This window comes from Episyrphus balteatus, chromosome 2, assembly GCF_945859705.1.
Source record: "Episyrphus balteatus chromosome 2, idEpiBalt1.1, whole genome shotgun sequence".
Taxonomy (NCBI): domain Eukaryota; kingdom Metazoa; phylum Arthropoda; class Insecta; order Diptera; family Syrphidae; genus Episyrphus; species Episyrphus balteatus.
In genome coordinates, this window is record NC_079135.1 from 27,202,559 (window position 1) to 27,226,062 (window position 23,504).

Consider the following 23,504-nt stretch of genomic DNA (forward strand, 5'->3'; position numbering starts at 1 on the left):
CGAACCAAAGGATTAAAATGTTGATTCAATAGCGTTTTTATTATATTTATAGGAAATGAATTCGAAATTAATGTGTCCATAATTATTTTAATGTTCTTTTGACGAAAGACAATGTCACTGATATCCAATACTCTTTTGATAAATTTGTTTGCTGTATTTATAATTACTTGGTTAGGCTGTTTGCCGTTTTAAAACTCATTTTTACCTTCATTTTCAAAAATTATTAATTCAAAAGCTTTTCCTTGAGAGCATTATTTATTTATTAGTTATTTATTTATTTTTTTTTTCTAAAAACAAAACCATAGCAACAATACAACGCAAAAAATTGTCAAAGTTTATATTAAAAGTTGTCAACATGAATTTAATTTTTTTTTATTTGGGGTCGAAGGACCAGAAAATATAATTTGTATTATTATACTATAAATATGCTGTAACTTTTAATGGAACTTTAATATTAAAATTAATTTTTATGTTCAAAATTTAACAGATTGTTGTTTTATTTTTCAGATGTAAACTCCGAAATCTTGTTGGAACAGTGCTGAGCCGTGAGGTGCACGTTCGTGGTGGTAAGTTTCTACCAAAATTCCTAGATTTATTTTAAACAAAATGTTTGTCTGCATTTCAACAAAACAATAAATCCCACAAAAAAGGCGACAGGATTCAGTACCTTCTTTTTTTTACAAAACATTTACATCATCTCCTCTCCTTTTCAATTCAAACAACCAAACAACCAACTGTGTCTGATGGGCCAGAAAGTATGTCATCAGGGAATTCAATGAACTTTGTTGAATGCCCGATTTGCTTAAAAGTTTAAATTACATCCGCACGGCTTCAATATGCGGTATACTATCAACGGGAGAGAATCCAAATCCGTTGTAAAAAATAAAAACAAAAAGGAGTAGGTACCTACCAAAAAAAAAAAAAAATCGTACCAACTCAAGTCCGAAACTTTTAATCACATCCATCCCCAAGAGAAGAGGGCACGCGGCGGCGGTGGTTGGCCCTCTATAACACCCATTCGAACCCCAATCTCATTTCAAAAACCAAAGTTTAACTTCAGCTCCATTTAACATTCGCTCTCTCCACATCAAATACCACCATATCTATATTTGTATGTAAGTGTGTACTGTATGTCCTGTCGATGACCTAACCGCCCTCTTTTGGAGCAACTCTGGAGTAAAAGAGCGGAAAGGGTAATAGACGGGTCGATTTATTTGTGCCGTCCTAAGTAAATATGGGCGTAAAATTAAGGAAAAGTTCGGTCATACGTGAAACAGGATATGGTGGCGGCTGACATGGAAAACAACTTGCGGCTAACAATGTTTAAGCCAGATGGTGTACAGAAGGGCGGCTGCCTGCTCTATAGTTATCAACAAAAATAACAAAAATACCTACCAAAAATACGTACACAATATTGGAGATGGAATGTAATTAAAGTTTCCGTTTCATTATTTTTGGTGCTGGGACAGTTTGATTTTTTTATTTTTTTTTAATTTCATTCCAAATTCAAATTATTTTCAAAAGTTTTAAAAATGAAATTTCGGAAAATTATTCCGTTTATGGGAATTTGCGTACCTATCCCACACTCTTGCTTTTACAAAAAAGAAGAAATAATTGATATTTGATTCTAAAAGCGTCTTACTGATGATTAATTACATTTTTCAGAATAAAATTATTAAAAGTGGATGATGTTTTTGAGTTTTCGAAAAATTTTAAAAACGAAAACTTTTGTTAGAGTTGGTATAACTGAAATTCTTACTCGCCAAAGTTTTAAAAACTTAACTTATTAATTCCATATTTTTTTTTTTTTTAATTTTCGAAAAAATAATAAAATGGGCTAGAAAATGTTTTCATGAGTTATATTTGCTGAGGTATATCGAAATATTTTGTTCTTACCTTTGGATTTTGGAAGCAGATATCTTCGGACGAAAGTCTCAAAATATATTTTGAATTAAAGATATGAGATCACAGTGCACAGACCTAAACATTTAGGTACACAAATCACAGATAATTTTTTTTAGATTTTCGAAAAAAATCCAAGGTTAACCTCTTGCCAACAAAATACACTTTAAAAAAAATTTCTCCAAATTCACAAATCTATTTTTTTCGATTTTCGAAAAAATTGCATTTTAAAAAAATTCCCCCAAATTCATAGAAAAAAAGCGTTAAAAAGAGTCTCTTTGGGCTTTATTAACAACTGGAAAACAACATTTCTTTTGGAGTCATGTTGTTGAGTTATCTGAATCAAAATATGTGCAAATGTTAATTTTTTTTTTAGGTTTTCTAAAAAAATCAAGGCTAAGCCCCTATCCGAAAAAAAAGCATTTTTAAAAAATTTCCTCGAAATTCATAGAAAAATCCAATTAAAAAAAAGGTCCCTTTCCCTACTAACACTTTTGCTTCTATAATACTTTACAGAAGCAACAATTGCATCTGTAGAGCTTTATAACACCAAAATTGTTTGTCGGGTTAAGCTCTATTGGTAACTGAAAACCAAAATTTCTTTTGAGGTCAAGTTGCTGAGTTATCTGAATTGAAACATGTACAAAAATTAGAAATTTGTTCTTTAGATTTTTGAAAGAATTCAAGGCATTTCAAATTTTTTTTTTTCCACATTCATAAAAAAAGAGATCAAAAGAAAGGCTCTATTAACAACTGGAAACCAAAAGTTCTTTTGAGGTCAAGTTGCTGAGTTATATAGACCAAAACATGTACAAAAATTACAAATCTATTCTTTTTTTTATTTCCGAAAAAAATCAAGACCGAAAAAAATGCATTTTAAAAAAATTCCTCCAAATTCATCAAAATAGACATCAAAAGAGGTCTAAGAGAACCTATAGATAACCTCATCAACGTCAAAATACCCAAAATTTTAGATTTTATTAAAACCAATTTTGTATTGTAAAATCTTCAGTCCAAGACTAAAATATAAAACACTTAGTTGAGCTTAAAATTTAAATACACCTGAAACTTTTAAAGCTGAAAACGTCCAAAGTTGAAATTTTGGTAATTGTTTAAATTTTTGGCTCTGCTTAGTAAGGAAATAAAGCATCAAAAGAAAAAATTAAATAGTAATGTCCCAAATTGGGATAATTTTTCATAATTAAACTATGTACCAGCCCAGTAAATTTAAGCCCCAACGAAATAAAAAAAAATCTTGTTTTGATGGAAATGAAACTTTTTTTTAATTCTTAATCGGCCATGAAACCATCAGGATGTCCACAATAAGCGGTACTTTACCAGTTCTGGGTCCTTGATTAGCGGATTTTTACAAAACTACTATTTCTGAAAAACGATTTTCATGTGAATTAAGCAAAATGAAATAAGGTTGTCAAAAAAAATATAAAATTAGGGTCCAAAATTTGAGAAATTTTTTTGTTGTTGATTTGCGTGTAGTTTTTTTTTTTGGCTTTTTTCTTTTTGTTTTTTGGCCTTGTTTCCTAGGGCCTTATTTCCCGAGAGTGAAAAATAATGATAATGCTCGTTATTCTACAAAAAAAAAAATAAAATGCTATAATTGATTAATTTTGAAAAGGTTTATTTTTCACTGAAAATTTTTGGAATGACTTAAAACTATAAAAACATTTAGCACTATTATTATTCCCTAGCGGAATTCCTTCAAATGTTTTCCTTTTGAATATTCTTCTCAATTGAAATCTTACAAAATATAATTTGAACAAAAACAAAGTAATACTCTTTGAGCCATTACAAAATAATTGTACACACAAATAAAAAGACGGAACGAAAATCAATTCAAATTGAAAGAAGAACTTAAAATGCAAAAATATTTCCAAATTTTCTTTCATTGAATTTTTTTCTCATTCATGACCAAACATCAAAGAGACATCAACGCGTATTTCTTCAAGAAGAAAGTGTTTCCACAAAGGCAATCAAATAAACCGCTCATAAAGCACTTTAGAGCCTTCCCTCAGTTTCTACCCAATACCATACCATACCAACACATAAGACAGACAATTTTCTGCATTTTTTCCACCTCATTTCGGTCAGCATCCTTCGTCAATTCACAAGAAAAGTACCGTTTTGTGATGATGTTTGTATAGATGTACAAAAACACACATATACACTTACATAACTTAAATTCCACCCATCTGATGCCTCTTCCATTAAATTAATTGAAATTACTTTTGCTAGGACACGCAGCTTTCGCTTGAGTGATTCCTGTCGAATCCAATTACTCTTTCTTCGTTTAACCAAAGAGTGGGAAGGAACACAGGACAGACGGAAGAGAGTAGAGGTATTAAAGAGATAAAAAAAAAGAGGCGAATGAAATTTTGTGCGTGTAATAAAGTATGGGAATTTAATTATCCTGTTTGGTTTTAATAGTGATTCTTATATATACGAAAAACTGATGAAGCCTATATGGAAGAAATATTGCAAACGACATGTGTTAAAGTTAAATAGTTATTTTAGTAGTTTGCATAAAATCTTTTTTTGTGACAAAATTATTTCTGTCAAACAATATTAAATTGGAACAGAAATGCTTACAAAGGGTGAAAGTTTTCTAATCAAAATAAATGGAAAGAGTCATTCCATTATCAAAATGCCATGAAAATGTCAATTACCCAATAAAATTTATCTTCGACTCTTTCCTAGATTTAGTATTAAGTTTATGAGCAATATTATAAATTAAGGGTGAAAATTTGGTTTAAACAACTATTGCACTCATTATGAGTGCGAAGCTGTTATAGAAGTCTTTCCGAAGTCCTTACTTCTTTAACATCCCTAATTTCACTTACCGAAGCTCTCTAGGGTTTCTTGGAAACTCTTTTCAACAACTTAAATAGGCTGTTAACTGTCTATTATCGATGTCTTAGTGGAAAAAATGTTAAATGTGTATGTGTAGTCTAAAATTTTTTTTAACACAAACCACATGTTTTTAAAATTGTCGAAAAGGTCTAAATATCTTTCTTAAATATGTAAAAATGATATCCGTTGAAAATTGATGGCGCAAGAATTTTTGGAATGACTGAAAGTCAAAAAATAACTTTTTTGCACCCAAATCCAAAATATTTTTGAAGATGGTAGTTTTAAATCATGTCTGCAGGACTTACGATTTCCAAATATTGTTTTCCAAATTACTTTTATTAGTTACATTGAATAATTTGGATATTGATTTTTAATAAAGTTTTGATATGCATCCTAAAAATTTTCATTATTCTTGTAATTTCCTTGTAAAAAATATCAGAAAACTATATAAATTTACAAGGAAACTTAATCACGAATGAAAGTTTTTAGTATGCAACATTATTTAAACATTGTCTATTAACGTAATGACGTAATGGTTTATACCTTTTTGAAAACGTTGTTTAATGTAGACAATTACCTTATCAAAAATATTTGATCTAAGTCTATATCTAAAAAAATGGCCTCATACGTCAACACATACCTATTTCAAATGAGAAAAAACTTTAACCCTCTTGGGGCGCTATCTAGCGTCAAAATAAAAATCTGAAAAAATTAAGGTATTTTTTTTTATTATTTAGAAACAGATTTTCCACTTAGGAACTTGATTCAAAAATAAAGAACGCAATAATATACTTACATACATATATCATTATTTTACAAATTGATTCTTTCAAAATAAATAAAGAAGGAAAAAAATATATGCTGAACCATAGAAAAATCTCAAAATAATGAACAAAAAAAGTAAAAGCAAATAGTACACTCGGGCGTATACGTCCTTTTTTCCAATTTAACATTTTGTTCATTTTTTTGTGCTTTTTATAATATTTTTTCTTTTACGTAAGGTATAAAAACCATATTTCTCCAAAAAAAATGTATCCGTGGTGTGTGTTAGTCCCTCGCTTTTTGACAAAAAGAATTACAAATATATGATTCTCGTTTGGAGAAATTCATAAGAAGAAAAATAAAATGCAACTACCGTTTCAGCTTTTTTCATGATATTACACACATTTCCCTCTACTTGCATCAAATATCAATTAAAAATTTGTCCCGACACAAATGTCAACCAAAAAGAACTTCCATACCACAATTTGGCCAAAACTACATACATATATTTGACACTTGAACAAATTGTATTAAATAAAAAATTCAAGTGAATTATTGTCGAATAATTCACACAAACTTCCAACAAAATTTCTAATAACAGAAATAACCAAAGCCAACTGACCAACGATGAAATGAAATGAATAGGAAACCACAAAAAAAAATCCAAACTCCTATTCGCCATTAGCCCCCCCAGACCCCCCACTCTTCTATTCTTCTATATAGCTTCTGGTTCTAAAGACAGAAAAATAAAATCAAAATGGCCATTTGCACAAAACTTTAATTTGAAAAGTTGTCTTGCACATAACGTCCAGAAAGTCATTCTGGTCATAAATAACCAGCGTGCAGACGGAAGTTCATTTACACTGAAACTATATAAATAACGGTATACGAGGTAGAGAATTGTGGGCGAGAGAATGAGGAGAGGCTTTTGTGCAAAAAAAAAAAAAAGGCGAATCAGTACGTTGTATAGCGAAAAAAAAGATACAATTTTCAGAAAGAGAAAACTTCATGGAAATTGCCATCATACTGAGTGCTGTTGATGGGGCAACCGAAGCAGTACAATGCACGAAGGACAATACAGTTATTTTAACGGATAACAAGAAAAAAAAAAAACAGTGCAGTTGCAGTTAGTTCAAACCTGGGAGTGGCTACACTCTTTATTTTTATTTATTTGTATTTGTTTTTTTTTTTTTTTGTCTTCATTTCAAGGCGAATCTACGTCAAATTTTGAAATAGCTATAACAGAATAGACGATAAGACAACATAAGAAAATAGAAGATGGAACAGTTTTTTAACTGGTAACTTCTATATAACAACAACAAAACACATGATATAAGAAATGGCGATGACACAAACACACTAGCAAAAATGAAAAAAAAAAAAAAAAAACAAGAATAAAACTGCAAAAAAGGAGCAAACACAACTTCAACAAAAAAAAAAGAAAAGAAAAAAAAATTAAGAAGAGAACACCAAGAAGACCTCAAACACGATGACTTGCTGAATAGTTGGATCTTGTGGATGAGCAAACGCAAGTCCTTTTTATGTTTGCATCACTGAAAAGGATTATTTACACACAGAAAGGAAAAGAATAGAGAAAAAAAAAAAACAAAAAACTAGAAATAAAAAGCAAAGAAAGTGGTCGCGCTAGCTAGAGTGCAGTGATGGTGAATGTGGTGCATGTTGCAAGAACCAGAATTACCTATTCATCAGTCAATGTCATTTGGAGTGGGATGTCGTCCTTTTGCTAACTACTTTGTCTTTTTTTTTTTGCAGTTTTTCTTTCAACATACAGAACAGAAAGGAATTTTTTTTTTTTGTATAATTTTTTTTTTGTTTGTCATGAGCATGATGCATTTGACAGGATATACCTCTATAAAGTTTCTATACTAAGTTAGGGTTTGTTACTTTATAGAAACTCTTTTATATATAATTGTTTACTTTTTAACTTTAAATATTCTTTTGAAGGATTAAGTTGATTTTTTTCTATAATCCGGAACTAAAAAATGAGAATTTTATATTAGCAGGATTTCAATACGCATTTAAAGGTTATTACATACACTTGAAGAGTTTTGAACTTAACTAATACTAGGGTAACATTTTGTTCAGTTTAAGTTAAGTTTTGCTGTAATGTTAGTAAGTAAAAGAATTGAAATCTCACAGGGTAAAGCTTCTATAAGTCTTTTTTAAAACTTTTCTCAGGCGCAATTTCCTTATAAAAGTTATAACTTAGTTAAAAGACATAAATACTTGCACTAGAACATGTAATTTTTTACTAACATATGGAGGTTTCACAGCTGAAACGAAGTTAAAAAAAGAAAAAAATCCAAATCTAGGGCCAAAATTGACTCTACTAACGTCTTTCATTACTTTAATAAAAAAGTGTTTCGACTCAAATTGTCATTTGTTCGAAAAAAAAATTATCCACCATAAGACTCAATGGAAACGTATTTATTTTAACTCGTTATATCTTCGAATTCACTTTTTGTGACTTTGCTCACTTCAGCTCTTGGCCCTCCATATTTAAAAAACAATTATATTCAAAATTAGGTAGGTCTTAATGTTTTTAATTTTTTATTAATGTAATTTTTTTGTAGCTGAAGGTTGCAAAAAGTTTTTTTTTTTTTGGTTCTTAATCCAGATTTTGCTGGTACGATGAAATGTTTAAATACCATATCGCAATCAATGCGATAATCTCCGTCCGAATATTTTTGGCTGTTGTTTAAATTTTAACACTGAACTCTCTGACAAACTCTGAGGATATGTATTCTGAATTTCAGAGTGTTTTGAACCTACGCTTGGACTTTTTTGTGACCTAACAGGATTAACGAGGTCAATTGCAAAGTTTTAAATGAACTTAAGTTCTATTGAATCGTTTTACAAATAAATTCATAAGTTCTGATTAAAAAAAAAACAAGATACTCCAGACACATTAAACATAATAATAAGTAACTCTACATTTAATAAAAAATTAAAAAAAAAGTACGTATACACCCTCGTGTACATTTTTTATCAGTAATTTTTGAAGTGAAAACTTCTTTAGTATCGTAGTGATTTGAAACAAGATGAAACGAAAAAGCGACACGAAAAATCAATTGATCATAACTTGAATTAATTTCATATTCAAAATTCTGAGATAACGGTGAAAAGATGTTCTTTTTATAAACACGTTATATCTTTTGATCTAGAGCACATAACAAATTTATTTAACTTTAATACGCATGCTGATAATATTACCTTTCATTTAATATATCACACATAACGGTACGTGCTCTACAAGTTATATAATCTTTAATTGAAAAACTTGAAAAATACTTCAAAACACCTGTGAAGATTTGTTGCCGATAACCAGCCAGCAGTAGAGGAAGTACCGTAATCTCAGTTTGAAATTTCGACATAGTTGGCTTTAAAAAATTCTTACTTTTTTTGTAGGCATGGTAGAAATATGATTGATACGTCATATAAAAGGTGAAATAATAAATAATGATATAAAATTTATTATAGGTTGTCTTTTAAAAAATAGATTTAATGGCGTTAGAAGAGAAAAGAGATTGATTGTTTTGCTTTTTTTATAAAAACTAATTGGGTTAAAAAATTCTAGCTCTTTTTGTAGCTCAAACAATAAGCTTTCAGATGGTATACAATTTATTGTAGGTTGTCATATAAAAAAAGTAATGGAATAAAAAAAAGTTATATTTTTTCGATTTTTTTTAAATGATTTTTAAGGTTTCACTTCAACCACGTGTGAATTGCACACATGATTTTTTTTTAAATTGCCCCACCTTAACATATCTTGTGATATACTGACTTTGGTTTTTAAGTTTCTAAAAAATCATTACGTCTTCAAGCCTTACTGTTTCATTCGTTGTCTTAATTTTGCTAGAAAATTATAGCCACATTTCTAATCTCGAAAAGATCTAATAGTAGAAAAACTAAAGCAAATTATTAGGGAACCCGGCCGAACAGCTCTGATTTTGACGATTTTTTTTTCAAATGTGGTTAATTAAAAATACTTTAAAGTCTATAGATTAAAAATTGCCGATGTTGCCGTGGTGTTTTTTAAATTAAAATTAATTTTTTTTTAAGAAAACCATTTTTTTTGCTTAAATTTCATTAAACAAATGATAGCAAAAGATTCTCTAGGTAATTTAAAAAAAAAATATCAGGGAGTAAGGGACGATCTTCCAACGTTTAAGCGATAAATGCAATTTTCTCACAATCTGACTTCAAACACAAAAAAAATATTTTGAAAACAACGGCAACACCTACAATATTTTAGAATACATTTTTAACCCTCTGTAGGCACACCTCTTTTTTGTGACGTTTGGTTTATTTGGTTTATACTTTTTCATGTCGCTAGAACTTTTTTCTGCCACAATATTTTATAGAGAATCATGTATGAAATTGATGTAGAATATTCCGAGGAATTCGAATATTGTATTCACAATTCCGAAAAAAAATATTTTCACCCTTATATAGAGACTTTTGTGTGACCACTTTTTTGAAAAATCGTAATTTTTTTTATTTTTGTCCTACCAAATTCGAAGAAGAATTTTAAACTTTAAACTTTTGCTATTTAACTTTCAACAATAAGGTCTATTGAATGAATAAAAAATAACTTTTACAATGTTGAACGTAAAAAAAAAAATAAGTTAAATTTTTTTTCAAAATTTCTATTAAAAAAAGTTCTTCGAAAATGAAATACTTTTTAATTTTTTTTCATAAACTGTAATACATATTGACATTTCCTTTTATAATTTCAAATCATAATAAATGTGGCCAAAAAAAATTGAAAAATTAATGCATTTTATATTACGAAAAAGTTTTAAAAACGACATGTTACAATTTTGTCAATAATTTTTTTTTTTTACAAAAATCTTAGTTCAATTACTATTCTTTTAAAAGATCCTTCATTCAATTAACTTAATTTTAATTTTATAAATGTGACTAAGCTTCTAGCTTTTTAAAAATGTATATTTAAATATTGTAGGTCTTTCCGTTGTGTTCAAACATTTTTTTTTTGTGTTTGAAGTCAATTAATAACAAAATTGCATCTATCGCTTGAATGATGGAAGATTGTCCCTCACTCACATATATTTTTTTTTCCTTGAATTTCCTAAACAATCTTTTGGCATCAATTAATTTATGAAATTTAAGAAAAATTTTTGAAAAAAAAAATTTTTTTGTTCACAAAAATCTTCAATTAAATTTAAAAATCAAAACGGCAACACCGGCAATTTTTAATTTAAAAAAAAGATCATCAAAATCGAAGCTGTTCGGCCAAATTCAAATTCAAATAAAAACAAAATATCATTTCACGATCTCAGAAGTTATGTCCTTATACGTCTCAGGCACAGACATATAAAAGCTATTTCAAAGCACATTCTCAAATAGAATGCAATTATAGAATGCAATTACATATTCAACTATACTCTACAGTCTATCTATTTCAATGTTCTCCACTTAACGTTGATAGTTAATTTAACAATACTTTCAGACGTACGTCCTTCGTCTAAGCTACTTTTGTTCTTGAAACAAAATGTTTTTATTCTTGTTACTGCAATCCTGAAAAGAATATAAAACTTTGATGACAACAAGACATCAATTTCCGTTTCAAATCGATAATGTTAATGTTAAACCTTCTGAAGTATACTACTCACTTTAAAATAGTACCTAATCCTAAAACTACTGAATTATTTACATGACATCTTTGTTAAAAACCCCTTATTTAAAAATGCCCAATCTTAAAAAGTCTTCTTTCTCTCTCTATTCTTCTACTTTTAGTTGTCAATCAAAAATATACAGTCCAAGTGCATGATGAATACGTTATGACGGGCAACACAGCAGTCCTCAAATGTCAGGTAAGTTTCCAAATAGAAATGAAATGATGTAAATAAGAATAATAGCATTCTTACTAAAAAAAAATACATTCAATTTGAGTTTTATAGAAATTTACGTTCTAACTGAAAACCCTTTATGAATTTTTTTTTATAGGTTCCCAGTTACATGTCAGAGTTTGTCATGGTTACAGCATGGGTTCAGGACACTGGAATGCATCTCTATCCAAATACAGATATCGGAGGAAAATACACTGTTTTGTCGAATGGTGAATTGTATATAAACAATGCTGGACCAAATGATGCATATAAAAGTTACACATGCCGAACTGTAAATAGACTGACAGGTATAGTAGTTTGTTAAATAATGTACATAGAAATACGAATAGATGTATCCTTTGAATTTAAATAGAGAAAATGTTTTGTCCTTTTGTTTCCTTCTCCTTCTTAAATTTTTGCTGAACATTTACTCTATGAATTGAATATTTTCTAAATTATTGTAGTCAATTTAGAAGGAATTTCTTTATTAAAATTTAATTGAACAATAGAAAAGATTGATAAGATAACAATTTAAAATAAAGTTAGATAGTACAGGTAAAAAAGGCATTTAAAAAATAAAAAATTGTTACACTAATGAAACTTGGCTTAAAGTTTGCTTTTATGATAAGAACCAAAGATAAAAAAAAATGTATAAAATAAAGTTGGATGAAAGGGTTTTTTTTTCGTTTTTTCGGAGGCCGTGAAGTTCAAAAATATAGTGGAAAAATTGTTTGTCGAATATCATCATATGACACATGTTTTTAAGGTATTTTTTGATGTTGAATCTAATGACATAAAAATAAAGTCAATACGATTGCTCTAAGAAAAGTTATTGCCGATTAAAAACAAGTTTGCTTGTTTTTTGACCTCAACAGGTAAAATATAACCGAAACGCATGTGAAAAACATGCTACACTGATGAAATTCGGAATGAAGATAAAGCAGGGATTCAACAAAATTCTTTAAAAAATTTTTGGTGAAAGGGTGTTTTTTTTATGGGTTGAGTTATGTGTGAGAAAGGTATTATAACAGCTAACTTAAATTTTATTAATTTCACAGCCACACAAAAAAAATAAAAGTTCTGACCTGGGGTTGCGACTAAGTTTTTCATATAGTTTTTGGGTCGCTGAAACCGAATCTGGAGTCCGTTTTGCCCCATCACGTCAGGTTTTGGAGATAACCTCAAAAAATGTCACGAAAACAAAAAAAAAAATTCTCTGATCTGGATGTGCGAATATGTTAATCACATAGTTTTTGGATCGCTGAATCCAGATTTGAAGTCAATTTTGCCCTATCACGTAAGGTTTCTGAGATATCCTCAAAAAAATGTCAAAACAAAAAAAAACAAAATTTCTTATCTGGGGTTGCGTCTAGGTTTTTCATATAGTTTTTGGGTTGCTTAAACCAAATCCAAACTCTATTTTGCCAGGTCAGGTTTTTGAGATATCCTCAAAAAATGTCAGATAAGAACTTTTTTTTTTAGTTTAGACATTTTTTGAGGATATTTCAAAAACCTGACGTGATACGCCAAAATAGAGTTCGGATTCGGTTTCAGCGACCCAAGAACTATATGAAAAACTTAGTCGCAACCCTAGATAAAAAATTTGTTTTTTTTGGTTTTGACATTTTTTTGAGGATATCTCAGAAACCTGACGTGATAGGGCAAAATTGACTTTGAATCTGGATTCAGCGATCCAAAAACTATATGATTAACATATTCGTACATCCAGATCAGAGAAAAAATTTTTTTGTTTTCGTAACATTTTATGAGGTTATCTTTTTTCGGTTTCAGCGACCCAAAAACTATATGAAAAACCTAGTCGCAGCCCCGGGTCAGAACTTTTATATTTTTTTTTGTGTGGCTGTGTTTTTTAAAACTTTGTGAAAAAGTTTTGGTTGGTATAAGAACTAAGAATTTATAAAGTGTACACAATTATCTTTAGCAAAAGGGTGTTTTTTTTTTTTAAGAAATTATGAAATTCGGAACTAGTACCACAAAAACTGGGAAAAAATTGTTAAACCAATGAAAATTGGTAAAAATGTTTCATTTATAACAGAAACCAAGAACCCAAACAGCCTATACAAATATTTTAGGTGAAAGGGTGTTTTTTTTTTTTTTGGGAAATAGGGAAAACATCGCGATAAGTCCGTTAAAATCAATGGTACCCTTACGAAATTCATTAAATATGCTCTCTTTCCCATAGAAATTAGGAATAAAAGAAATCTTTAAAATTTTTTCATGTTAAAGGGTGCTTTTTTCGAGGTAGAAAAAATATTTTAAAAAGTCAGTAATACTAGAGTAATATTAGTGGTACCCTATTGAAATTCAGCAATAACATTACTTTTAAAATTTGAAACAAGAATCAAAAGTGTTTAAAAAAATATCATGGTTAAAAGGGTGTTTTTTTTGAATGAAAACAAAAATGATGGGTCACCCTAATGAAATTTGGTTAAAACATTGAATTTTGGATAGAAAGCAAGAATAAAGACTTTTCATACAAAAAAAAAGAATAGGTGATGGGTGTTTTTTTTCGATGAGTCAGTAAAATCTGTAACTGGTCCCAAAAAGCCAATGATTCATTTTATTTTGGGTTTTGATGACAAATTAAACGTTTATAAAAAAGTTCTTAGACGTTTTACACGAATCATTGGCTTTTTGGGACCAATTATTTCATGTTGGTTTTATGTACTATTTTACCTGTACTAAGAAGAAAGGTCATTTCAATGAATATTAAAAAAAAATTTGTAAACAAAACGGAACCCTACGGAACACCAAAATTTCAATGAATAATAGAAAGAAGTTCGTTGACAAAACGTGAAGAAAAGTCATTTCAATGAATAATAGAAAGAAATTAGTAGTCAAAATGGAACCCTGCGGAACACCATAATTTTTTCGTGAATATAAGAAAAAAAGTCAAACCTAGTTTAAGTGATTGACTTTCTTTATATTTTCTCCTCATACGTCAAGTACCTCTCTAATCCAGACGCCTTTTTTGAAAGTTCTTCAAGAGGCCAAAACTCTACCTTGGACTCATATAAAAACTTTTAAACTAAATTACCTCCTCGTATACGTTGTCAATTATGACCTTCTCCATCGGCAACACCCTGTTAACGAGTGGTATATTTTTTTTTTTTTTTCTATACTCAATGAAAGGTGATGAGCACATATCATTCCCGGCAATGATAACGAACGAAACCATGTTATATGAAAAAGTAAATGTTTTTTCCTATTTTTTTATTCGTGCTTTTAGGGCCAACACCAACATGTTCCACAAAAAAATTCTAGCACAACCCTTGTTTTGCCACAAAACATTACCACTGCATCTCCAACATCAGGATGCAGAGAGATATAGTAGTGTAGCGGGTTGTCCGGAGGAAGTGTAATCGAAACCACTGTAAAACCAGGTCATGCATTACTTCAGAGGATACACAAGATGCTAGTAGGTAGGTTGTCGAGGTATACCAACATAGATGGAATATGGCCCCCAACACTGGAAAGGCAACAACATCATCATCATGATGATCGTCATGATTCTTGGGCCTTGGAGTCATCATCAGTATCGTCTTCATTGACACGACATGCCACGCCACGCCACGCCACTTATGTGCGGTTTTTCTTCCCTTTAGATCCTGTGAAGCGGAACATCCTTGCAGAGCAGAGCAGATACACTTGACTTCTCTTCGTTGTCGTCGGTGTCGTCCTTTCACCATATATTTTGTTCTTGCACCAAGAAGTCCTTAGGGAGGATATTGAGTTTGAGTTTGGGTAATGGTGGGTGGTGGTTTGAACTCGTATATAGTTTGTATTCAGTATTATAGTTGCCACTTCTTCCATTAAAAGTGACATAAGGTATAAGGAAAACTCATAATTTATCTATTTCTTTTTGACATCAGGATATCTGGTGCGATATAATTAAATGCATGAATGGGTACTCAATGGGCGATTGTGGTATACATCCATATACCCCTTTTATACCCCACTGTGTTTGCTCTAGTTCGTTTGTCAGAGGAATGCGATTCAGTGAATTATGTGGTGCGCACGATTTGTATTATTTAGTTGCAAAAGTAAAAAGGAATTTATTGTGAAGGTACGTGATGCTTAAAAAGGATATGTGGTGAGTAGTTGCATATCCTTTGAATTCTTTTTTTGCGAGAAAGAGGGAATGCAAACAGTGATGCAGATGGAGGGTATATAATATATCGACTTAATTCAATAGAGTTTTGCTGTGAAAAAAAGGAAGCATCTTAAGAGTGTACTTATGGTTCAAAGCTGAATTTTATTTTATTTGACAAGTTTTTTTTTTTTTCATAAGTATCCTGGTTTTTGATCCTGTGATGAGTTACCTTCCCCTCTTGCACTATTTCTATACTCTTATTTCAACTAATGGAAGTTGGGGCTTTTACTTTTTCGGAAAACTGTTTCAGATGTGATGCAACAAAGGATGATCCACTTTGAGGGGGTCTTTTTTTTAGGGCAGAGCCTGGCTTTACGCAAAGGCACATCCCATCCAGGTAGCATCATATACAACAAACTTTACCTTTTGTTTGAGTTTATGTATTTTGAATTAAATATTCTGTTTTCCAAATGATGTTTGTGCTGTATACTGTGTGTGTGTGTGAGGTTAATGGAAATCTGTTGTCTGACGAATACTGTCAGAGAGTAGATTTAGATAAATGATTAACGATTACTTTGAGTTCAAATGATGAATAGAGAGAGAAAGAGGAAGCTATATTTAGGGCTTATCCTACAAGAGGGAATGGGATATATGTATTTAGTTTGAAGAAGATTGAGATCTAGAGGATGTTGTGTTTTCTGTTGTCAAGTTTATATTGACAAAACATTTAAGTATTATACCTAATGTAATTTCAAGGGATTAACTATGTCAAAGCAATTTAAGCATGATGACTTCTCATACTTAATTTCTGTTTGAATAGATTTGTTGTTTTGGGTCTTATTTGTATATACGGAGATTTGGCTAAACAACTTCTAAATATGTAATCTAATGGGATTTGGTATTAAATAATTGCTAAAAAATATATTTTTCATCATTTTAATGACCCTTATTTAAAGTTTATTTTCGATCCGAACCAATTGAAGTGGTAAGAAGATAAAGGTGGTGAATAGGATTTTTATAAAATAAAGTATGTTGCGTTTAAAATTCTGTTCTAACATATAAACCACTGAACTATATTTTTACCTCAAAAAGAAAAAAAAAAGGAAATTACATAGTATATATTAGAGTTCAAGTCTTTTCAGACATTTTTTTAGGAGTGCTCGCAAAAACTTTGGAGCTTATGATTTATGATATTAAGGACCAATTTTTAAATAGTCAGTTAAACAGTCAGTTAGTACTTATTCCCCAGATAGAGAAAAATTCAATTTTTCAACAGTCAGATATAGTTTATTCCTAGGAATAAAACTATCTGCTTCTTTTAGAGACGAATAAAAATTATTCTAAGAAATAATCTAAACAAGCTATATCTGACTGTTGAAAAATTGATTTTTTTGTCTATCTTGGGAATAAATACTTACTGACTGTTTAACTGAATATTGAAAAATTGGCTCTTAGTGTAATTCGAAAAATTGTCATAAATAGAATTACAATTTTTTTTTTTTTTTTTTTGACGGGAGGAAATCTTCAAAAGACACTTGGCAGTATTCGACACCAAGTAGTGTGGGACTCTTAACCACTAAAACCACCTCTTTATCAGAACCAATCTTGAGAGATCGACATCAGATTTTTCTTTCTTAACTTTGTAAAATCACTTTGGGGGAAGTTTAAACTTTTAATACTTTCCCATGTTTTTTTAGACCATAAGCTCATGAGGCTTGGTTCTTCTTAATCTCCGAACATGGTTTCTTGTATTCAAGACGGACACCATTTCAGAATTGGTATGACTTTGCAGTCTCTGATTATGCGATACAGCGTATTTTTTAACAACTTCTGTAACCGTTTCTATTTGTAGGTCACGATGTAGATCGCTATTTCTTATGTACCAAGGTGCATTAACTATTCCACGAAGGACTTTGTTTTGGAATTTTTGGATGATTTCGGTATTTGTTTTCTTTGTACAGCCCCATAATTGGATACCATAGGTCCAAACAGGCTTTAGTACTTGATTATACAGCATTATTTTGTTTTGGGTTGATAAATCAGAGTTGTTACCAAGTAACCAGTACATTTTTCTATATTTCAAGTTTAGTTCTTCTCTTTTCTTTTTGATGTGCTCTTTCCACTTTAGCTTTGCATCCAAAGTCATTCCAAGGTATTTGGCCGTATTGGCGTAAGGTACAGCTTGATTATTAATGAATATTGGAATATTGTTTATCTTTTTATTTGTAAAGTTTATATGTGAAGATTTTGTTTCATTGAGTTTGATACGCCATTTTTCGGTCCAATCTCTGACTGTGTCGACGGCATTTTGTAGTTTTACTGCTGCCTTAGAGACACATTTGTCGGATACCAAAATTGCGGTATCATCTGCTAAAGTAGCCATTATGGTGTGATTACCAACTGGGATATCCCTTGTGTATAGTAAATACAGGGTAGGACCTAGGACACTTCCTTGTGGTACACCGGCTTCTATTTTCTTCAATTCCGAATATTCTTGATCGTACCTTACTCTAAACAATCGGTCTGAGATGTACGATTTTAATATTTCATAGTACTGTCTGGGAAGATCCCTTTGCAGTTTGTACTCAAGTCCCTCATGCCAAACCTTGTCAAAGGCTCTAGCAACATCTAAGAAAATAGCTGAACATACTTGTTTTTCTTCTAATGCTTTTTCTATTACATCCGTTATTCTATGAACTTGGTCTATCGTGGAATTTTTTTTTTTTTAAGCCAAACTGATGATTTGGGATTAACCTTCTTTCTTCTTACAAAATGGCTTCTCAACAGCGAATGTATCTTCAAAAAAAACGTAGCTAAACGCCATGCAGTGATTTTTGTACATTTTTCAAAACATTATTCAGCATAGAAATGCGTTATGGAATTTAAAAATATTTAAATTTAGGTATTTGGCACGCATTTGAAGTTTCTAATCAGTTTTATTGTATTAATGTAGGTACCTTTTAGAGCTTTATAATAAACATTCAATTTGCCATCAAAACCAAAAATAAAATGAATTTTTTGGTGCAAGGCTGTATTTTGGATTATTTTCGACTAAAGTGTGTTTTTTCGAGCAAAAGAAATGTACCTAAAGATTTTGTAACGAATCATTGGCTTTTTGGAACTTATTACAAAATTTGCGCCCTCCCTTGCATCCAAAATTATTTTATGAAGTCTCTTTATACTTGTTTTCTATCCTAAAATAAAACTTTTTATCAAATTTCATGACAAGTCAATTTTTGTTCCAATAAATAAAACACCCTGTTAAGCCTGATATTCTTACAAATTCCTGCTTTTAATATCAGATGTAACATAATTACTGAATATTATTACTTAGTTTTTGCATTAAACCCACATTTTTCTCAATATCTCAAAATAATACTCTTTCACATATATATTTCCAATGGAAAAGTCAACATTTTTAATAAATTTCGTGAAGGTACCAATTATATCATTGATTTTATTAGACTTATTGCGGATTCTCCTTTTTTCAACGAAAAAAAATACCCTTCCAACTAAATACTGAATGCTTAGAATTTTGGTGCCTCTGGTAAATGAAATATTTTTACCAATTTTTATTGGGGATATTTTTGTCACAATTTGTATGGTACTAATTCTGAAGTTCATCTTTTCATAAACCCCTTAACTCAAGATAATTCTGCAAACTCTTTACATTCTTAGTTGTAATAAAAAACATTCGTCTTTCACCAAATCTAAAAAATAAATAGTATTTTTATCAGATGTTATGATATTTCTGTCACACATAACTCAACCCCTCAAAAAAACACCCTTTTACCAAAAACATTTTTTCAGAACTTTCACATGGTATTTAATTGGAAAGTTCTTCAAATTTTATGCATTGAAATGTGCTCTTCTTGCAGGCCGTACTGGAGAAATTTGTAGTTTATTAAAAAATGAACCGTTGTGTATTTGAAAGTGGTAAAAGTTAATTTTTTCATGTTTCGTGAAAAGTCGTCATAAGAGTTTGCGTTTTTAAGTTTCTAAAAATATAGAAAAATGTAAGCCATGTGAACGCATTTTAGATACTTAAAATATCAAGTTTTAAAATGCAATTAAAATTATTAACATCCAAAAGGCCGGTTTTTACAATTTTGACCTTTATGGTTTCCTAACGACCTCACTTCATTCCAGACTACTTATTCAATTCTTTCCAAATGCAAAATGGCGTATTCTACCCCTAAGTTCTGATCGATTTATTAAACTTCCTAATATACAGGGGCGGATCTAGGATTTTTTTCTGGGGGGGGCACAAGGGACGGACTGGCAAAAAAAACAGCAATAACAGTTAGAAATAAAGTGAAGTACCATACGACTGACTAACAAGCAGAAAATTTTAACGACCCACAGTGGTCCAAAACCTGGCCAAAAATATTTAGGCACATTTCCCACATCAAATAGGTACCAAATGACCAAAAAGTTATGACCAAAAGAATTCAAAAATTCAAGCAAAAAACTATCTAATATTAATTTTTAGGCACTTTCCTAAAATCCAAAAATAAAACCCCGTGGGGTTTACTAACAAAAACTATTTTTTTTCTGAATTAATTTTTTACAAATTTGCTTATTTTCAAAAAAAGCATAGTTTGTAGAGCTTTTATGCAATCTTTTTCGGTTTGTTACAGAATAGTTTGTAGAGCTTTTATGCAATCTTTTTCGGTTTGTTACAGAAATGTCACATTGGGCTACAAGGGGTTAAATTGTTTTATACCTCAAGAATATTGTGTTCAAATCGTAGGTCTCTTGGAGCCAAATTGACCAAGTTATAAGTATTTTAATACTACCCTTAGGAACGTTTTAGTCTTTTAGTCCAGAGTTCAAAACTTTAAATCGTTATCCCCACAACTAATGTTTTCAACGCCGGTGCTCCTCATAACTTCAAAACTACTGCACCGATTCTTTTGAAATTTGGAACACTATTATTTTTACATATTTTTAGAGGTATCCCTGGAGAAATTTTCTCAATAAAATAATATTTATAAAAATCTATAAGTAAGGGTCGCTTTTGAGGAGTTTTTTTTCAAGGGGTCTTTATTTTCGGGGTGCAAACTTGGGCAAACTTCTGAAATGCAAGTTTGTTCTACATATATAGCAGTTCTATAATGTATAGTTTATGCAATTTTGTGACGTGTTCCGCTATTTTAAAAACACTAATGTTGAAAAAAAACAACGAAAAAAGTGCAAATTTTGTAACCCCTCTGTATGAAAAAATAGAGTTGCATATATTTTTATATCATTCAATGTCATTCGATGTCCATATCAAAATTTTTCACCAAAATCACTTTGAAAATTCACTTGTTTTTAAATCGAAAAATCGTTTATTTATTTGTGAGGTGGAGCTTTTCATGGGAAAGGGATGAAACAATCAACAAAATTCGCATTTTCAGCCAGAAATAGACAAGAATTTCACTCAAGTTCTTTCTGTTATTATTCATATATTTTTAAAACTCTTATAGTTTGATTTCCTTTAAGTATGAACTTTAAGTTCTGGGGGGGGGCACGTGCCCCCGTGCCCCCCCCCCCCCCCCCCTGGATCCGACTATGCTAATATGGATGTTAAAAAAATATTCACCAATGAAATTTGAACATTTTATAGATTAAAGATTTGAAGTTCTGTAATTTCAGTAATTAAATAGGGGAAATCTGAAAAACTGAACTCAAAAAACTTTTTGCCCCCTATCTATTTTGGTGATCACTTTATTAGGGCGGACCTTAGACATAAAATGTCTTAAATTTTATTATTTAAATTCTGATAAAAGGAGCTTTAAATCCGTATTACTTGTTGATTACCTTAAAAAAAATCACAAAAAAAACTCTTAAGAAAATACCCCTTATAAACTTGCTAATACCATCAATTTTTTGAAGATTCTTCCTTTCAACACATTTTCAAATGCCATTACCATCATATATGAGGAAATCCTTTAACACACCTCTTACACGACCCTAATATTATACTTTTATCTATAAGACAAAAGCACTTTGGCAAACATTCCCTTTAGGCTCTTAGCCATGCTTATACCTATACTCACCATCCATCCAGTTTTTCAGAGCAAAAACAAGGCTATTATCCATGGCTGTCCGGTCCATAACTTTTTATTACTTGGGACAAGCAAAGCAGTGATTTACACAATGATCCGAAAAAATTACACAAAACATCTATATAACCCTCCCTTAATGCGAACACAATGCCTTGCTCTTGCCTAAATATCCATGTCCAGTTGTTCTCTCTTATTCCCTATAACATCCACATGTTTTCTCCTATATGGAGTTTGAGACCCCTCCATAACATCGTACAAAATGATTTATTATCATTTAACGCGCGGTTATTCGACTTGAATTTCTGTAATTAAATAGGGGGAAAACCCCTATTTAGGGGTAAAGGGTGCGGTAGATAGATTGAGAGTATGGTTTTGGTATAGCGCATTTGTTCCGCAGACATCCTTACACATCAGCTAAGGCCATTTATATTCTCTTCGGTCTTGCTTGTGCTGCCGCCGCCGAACCGTGATGTAATCGAGTGCAAAGCATTAATATTTGTGCATTAAATCTCGGAGTTTAATTTCGGAAAGCCTTTGCTCTGTATTACCCTCACCTTTTCTATCTATATCTGCAATGTGGAGATGAAGAGAAGAGAGTGCCGATGGTGGCGCCACCACCATCGCGTATAAGTTCTCTATACTCCCAAAGTAAAGTATGTAGCAGGCAGGTTAGAAGCTATTAATTCATGTTCCCTTCAAGGATCATTAATGTTTTCAACGTTGTTTCACCCTCTACATCTTGGGTAATAAATTCAATGCGAGTTAGAGAGGTAGAAATTGAAATGGAATAGAGGTGTAACTAACTAATACAAGGGAATGGTTTTAGCTTTTATTTAATCCCCCAGATACTCATTCACCTGCAACCGTTTAATATGTTTTCAATAATCTATATATATGCTTTTATATATCTCTTTCTCTTTATAACCTTCTCTCTCTCTCTTTTTGTTCTTTTCATAAAACGACGTTCTACACATAATGATTGTAAACTCGTACCTTTAACGTTGTTTGGCTTGACTTTTGTGCGTAATCATGTGTGCAATTGCAAATGCAGGCGAAATTCAAATATCAACATATCCAGGACGTATCATTGTAACAGAGCCCAAAGGAATGGTACAGCCAAGGATAAATGTAGAGAAGCATTCAATGAGGCATGTTGTACTTAATGGCCAGACAACGTTACCGTGTATAGCCCAAGGACATCCGGTGCCAACATATAGGTAAGTGAGTTTGTTTTTTTTCGTATTTGTGTGTGTGTGTGCAGAAAACTTGACTTTTATGTTTTGAAAAAAAAGAAAATGTCTGCCTAATAATCATTTTGTGCTATTTTGTATTGTATAGGAACTTTTAAACTTTTTTAAACTTAAACAAGGTGTGTCATGATTGAAGCAATTAACTTAACAGAACTGAGGGAAAAGTTTATTTTTTTTTTTTTTTGTTGATTTCGGGGTCAGATATCATTCGCATTATAATTTTTGACGAGAAATAATGAAACTCAAGCATAGTCAAGGACTGAAATGAGCTGAAAACAGTTTAGTTAACGACACAAAAATTATTTTATAGCAATTTTTTTCGGATAGGTATTCTTATTCTTCGACCAAAAACTTTTCTTTAAAATCGGTCGTTTTTTTTTTTTTTGCTAACAGTGCTACTTTTTTTACAAAAACGGTCAAATTTTGTTTACAAGAACTTGCCAAAATTTGTAAAGTTTAGTCAGTTCGATTTTTTTTGTACACAAAAAAAAAATCAAAAATATTTTTGTTACGATCCAATTATTTTCTTTTTTTCTTAGACGGTACAAAATTGTTTATAAAAATGTTCTCCAGGGTTTTTTTTACAAATACGGGCTTTTAATTGTTAAAATATACCATTTCTTTTAACAAAAATACCCAAATCTTTTTTTTCTCATAAATGGACTAAATAATGCTTTACTTTTGA

General features: G+C 30.7%; 1 protein-coding gene across 2 annotated transcripts in view; it reads left to right on the forward strand.

Moving 5' to 3' along the window:
• LOC129912644 (cell adhesion molecule Dscam2) overlaps positions 1-23,504 on the forward strand; it is a 151,617-nt gene that overhangs the window by 60,345 nt on the left and 67,768 nt on the right. For both annotated transcript variants that reach the window (XM_055990983.1, XM_055990984.1), the window contains exons 5-8: positions 508-566; positions 11,311-11,387; positions 11,521-11,710; positions 22,621-22,786. In XM_055990983.1, coding sequence (XP_055846958.1) covers positions 508-566; positions 11,311-11,387; positions 11,521-11,710; positions 22,621-22,786 — 492 coding nt within the window. The remainder of the gene's footprint in view (positions 1-507; positions 567-11,310; positions 11,388-11,520; positions 11,711-22,620; positions 22,787-23,504) is intronic.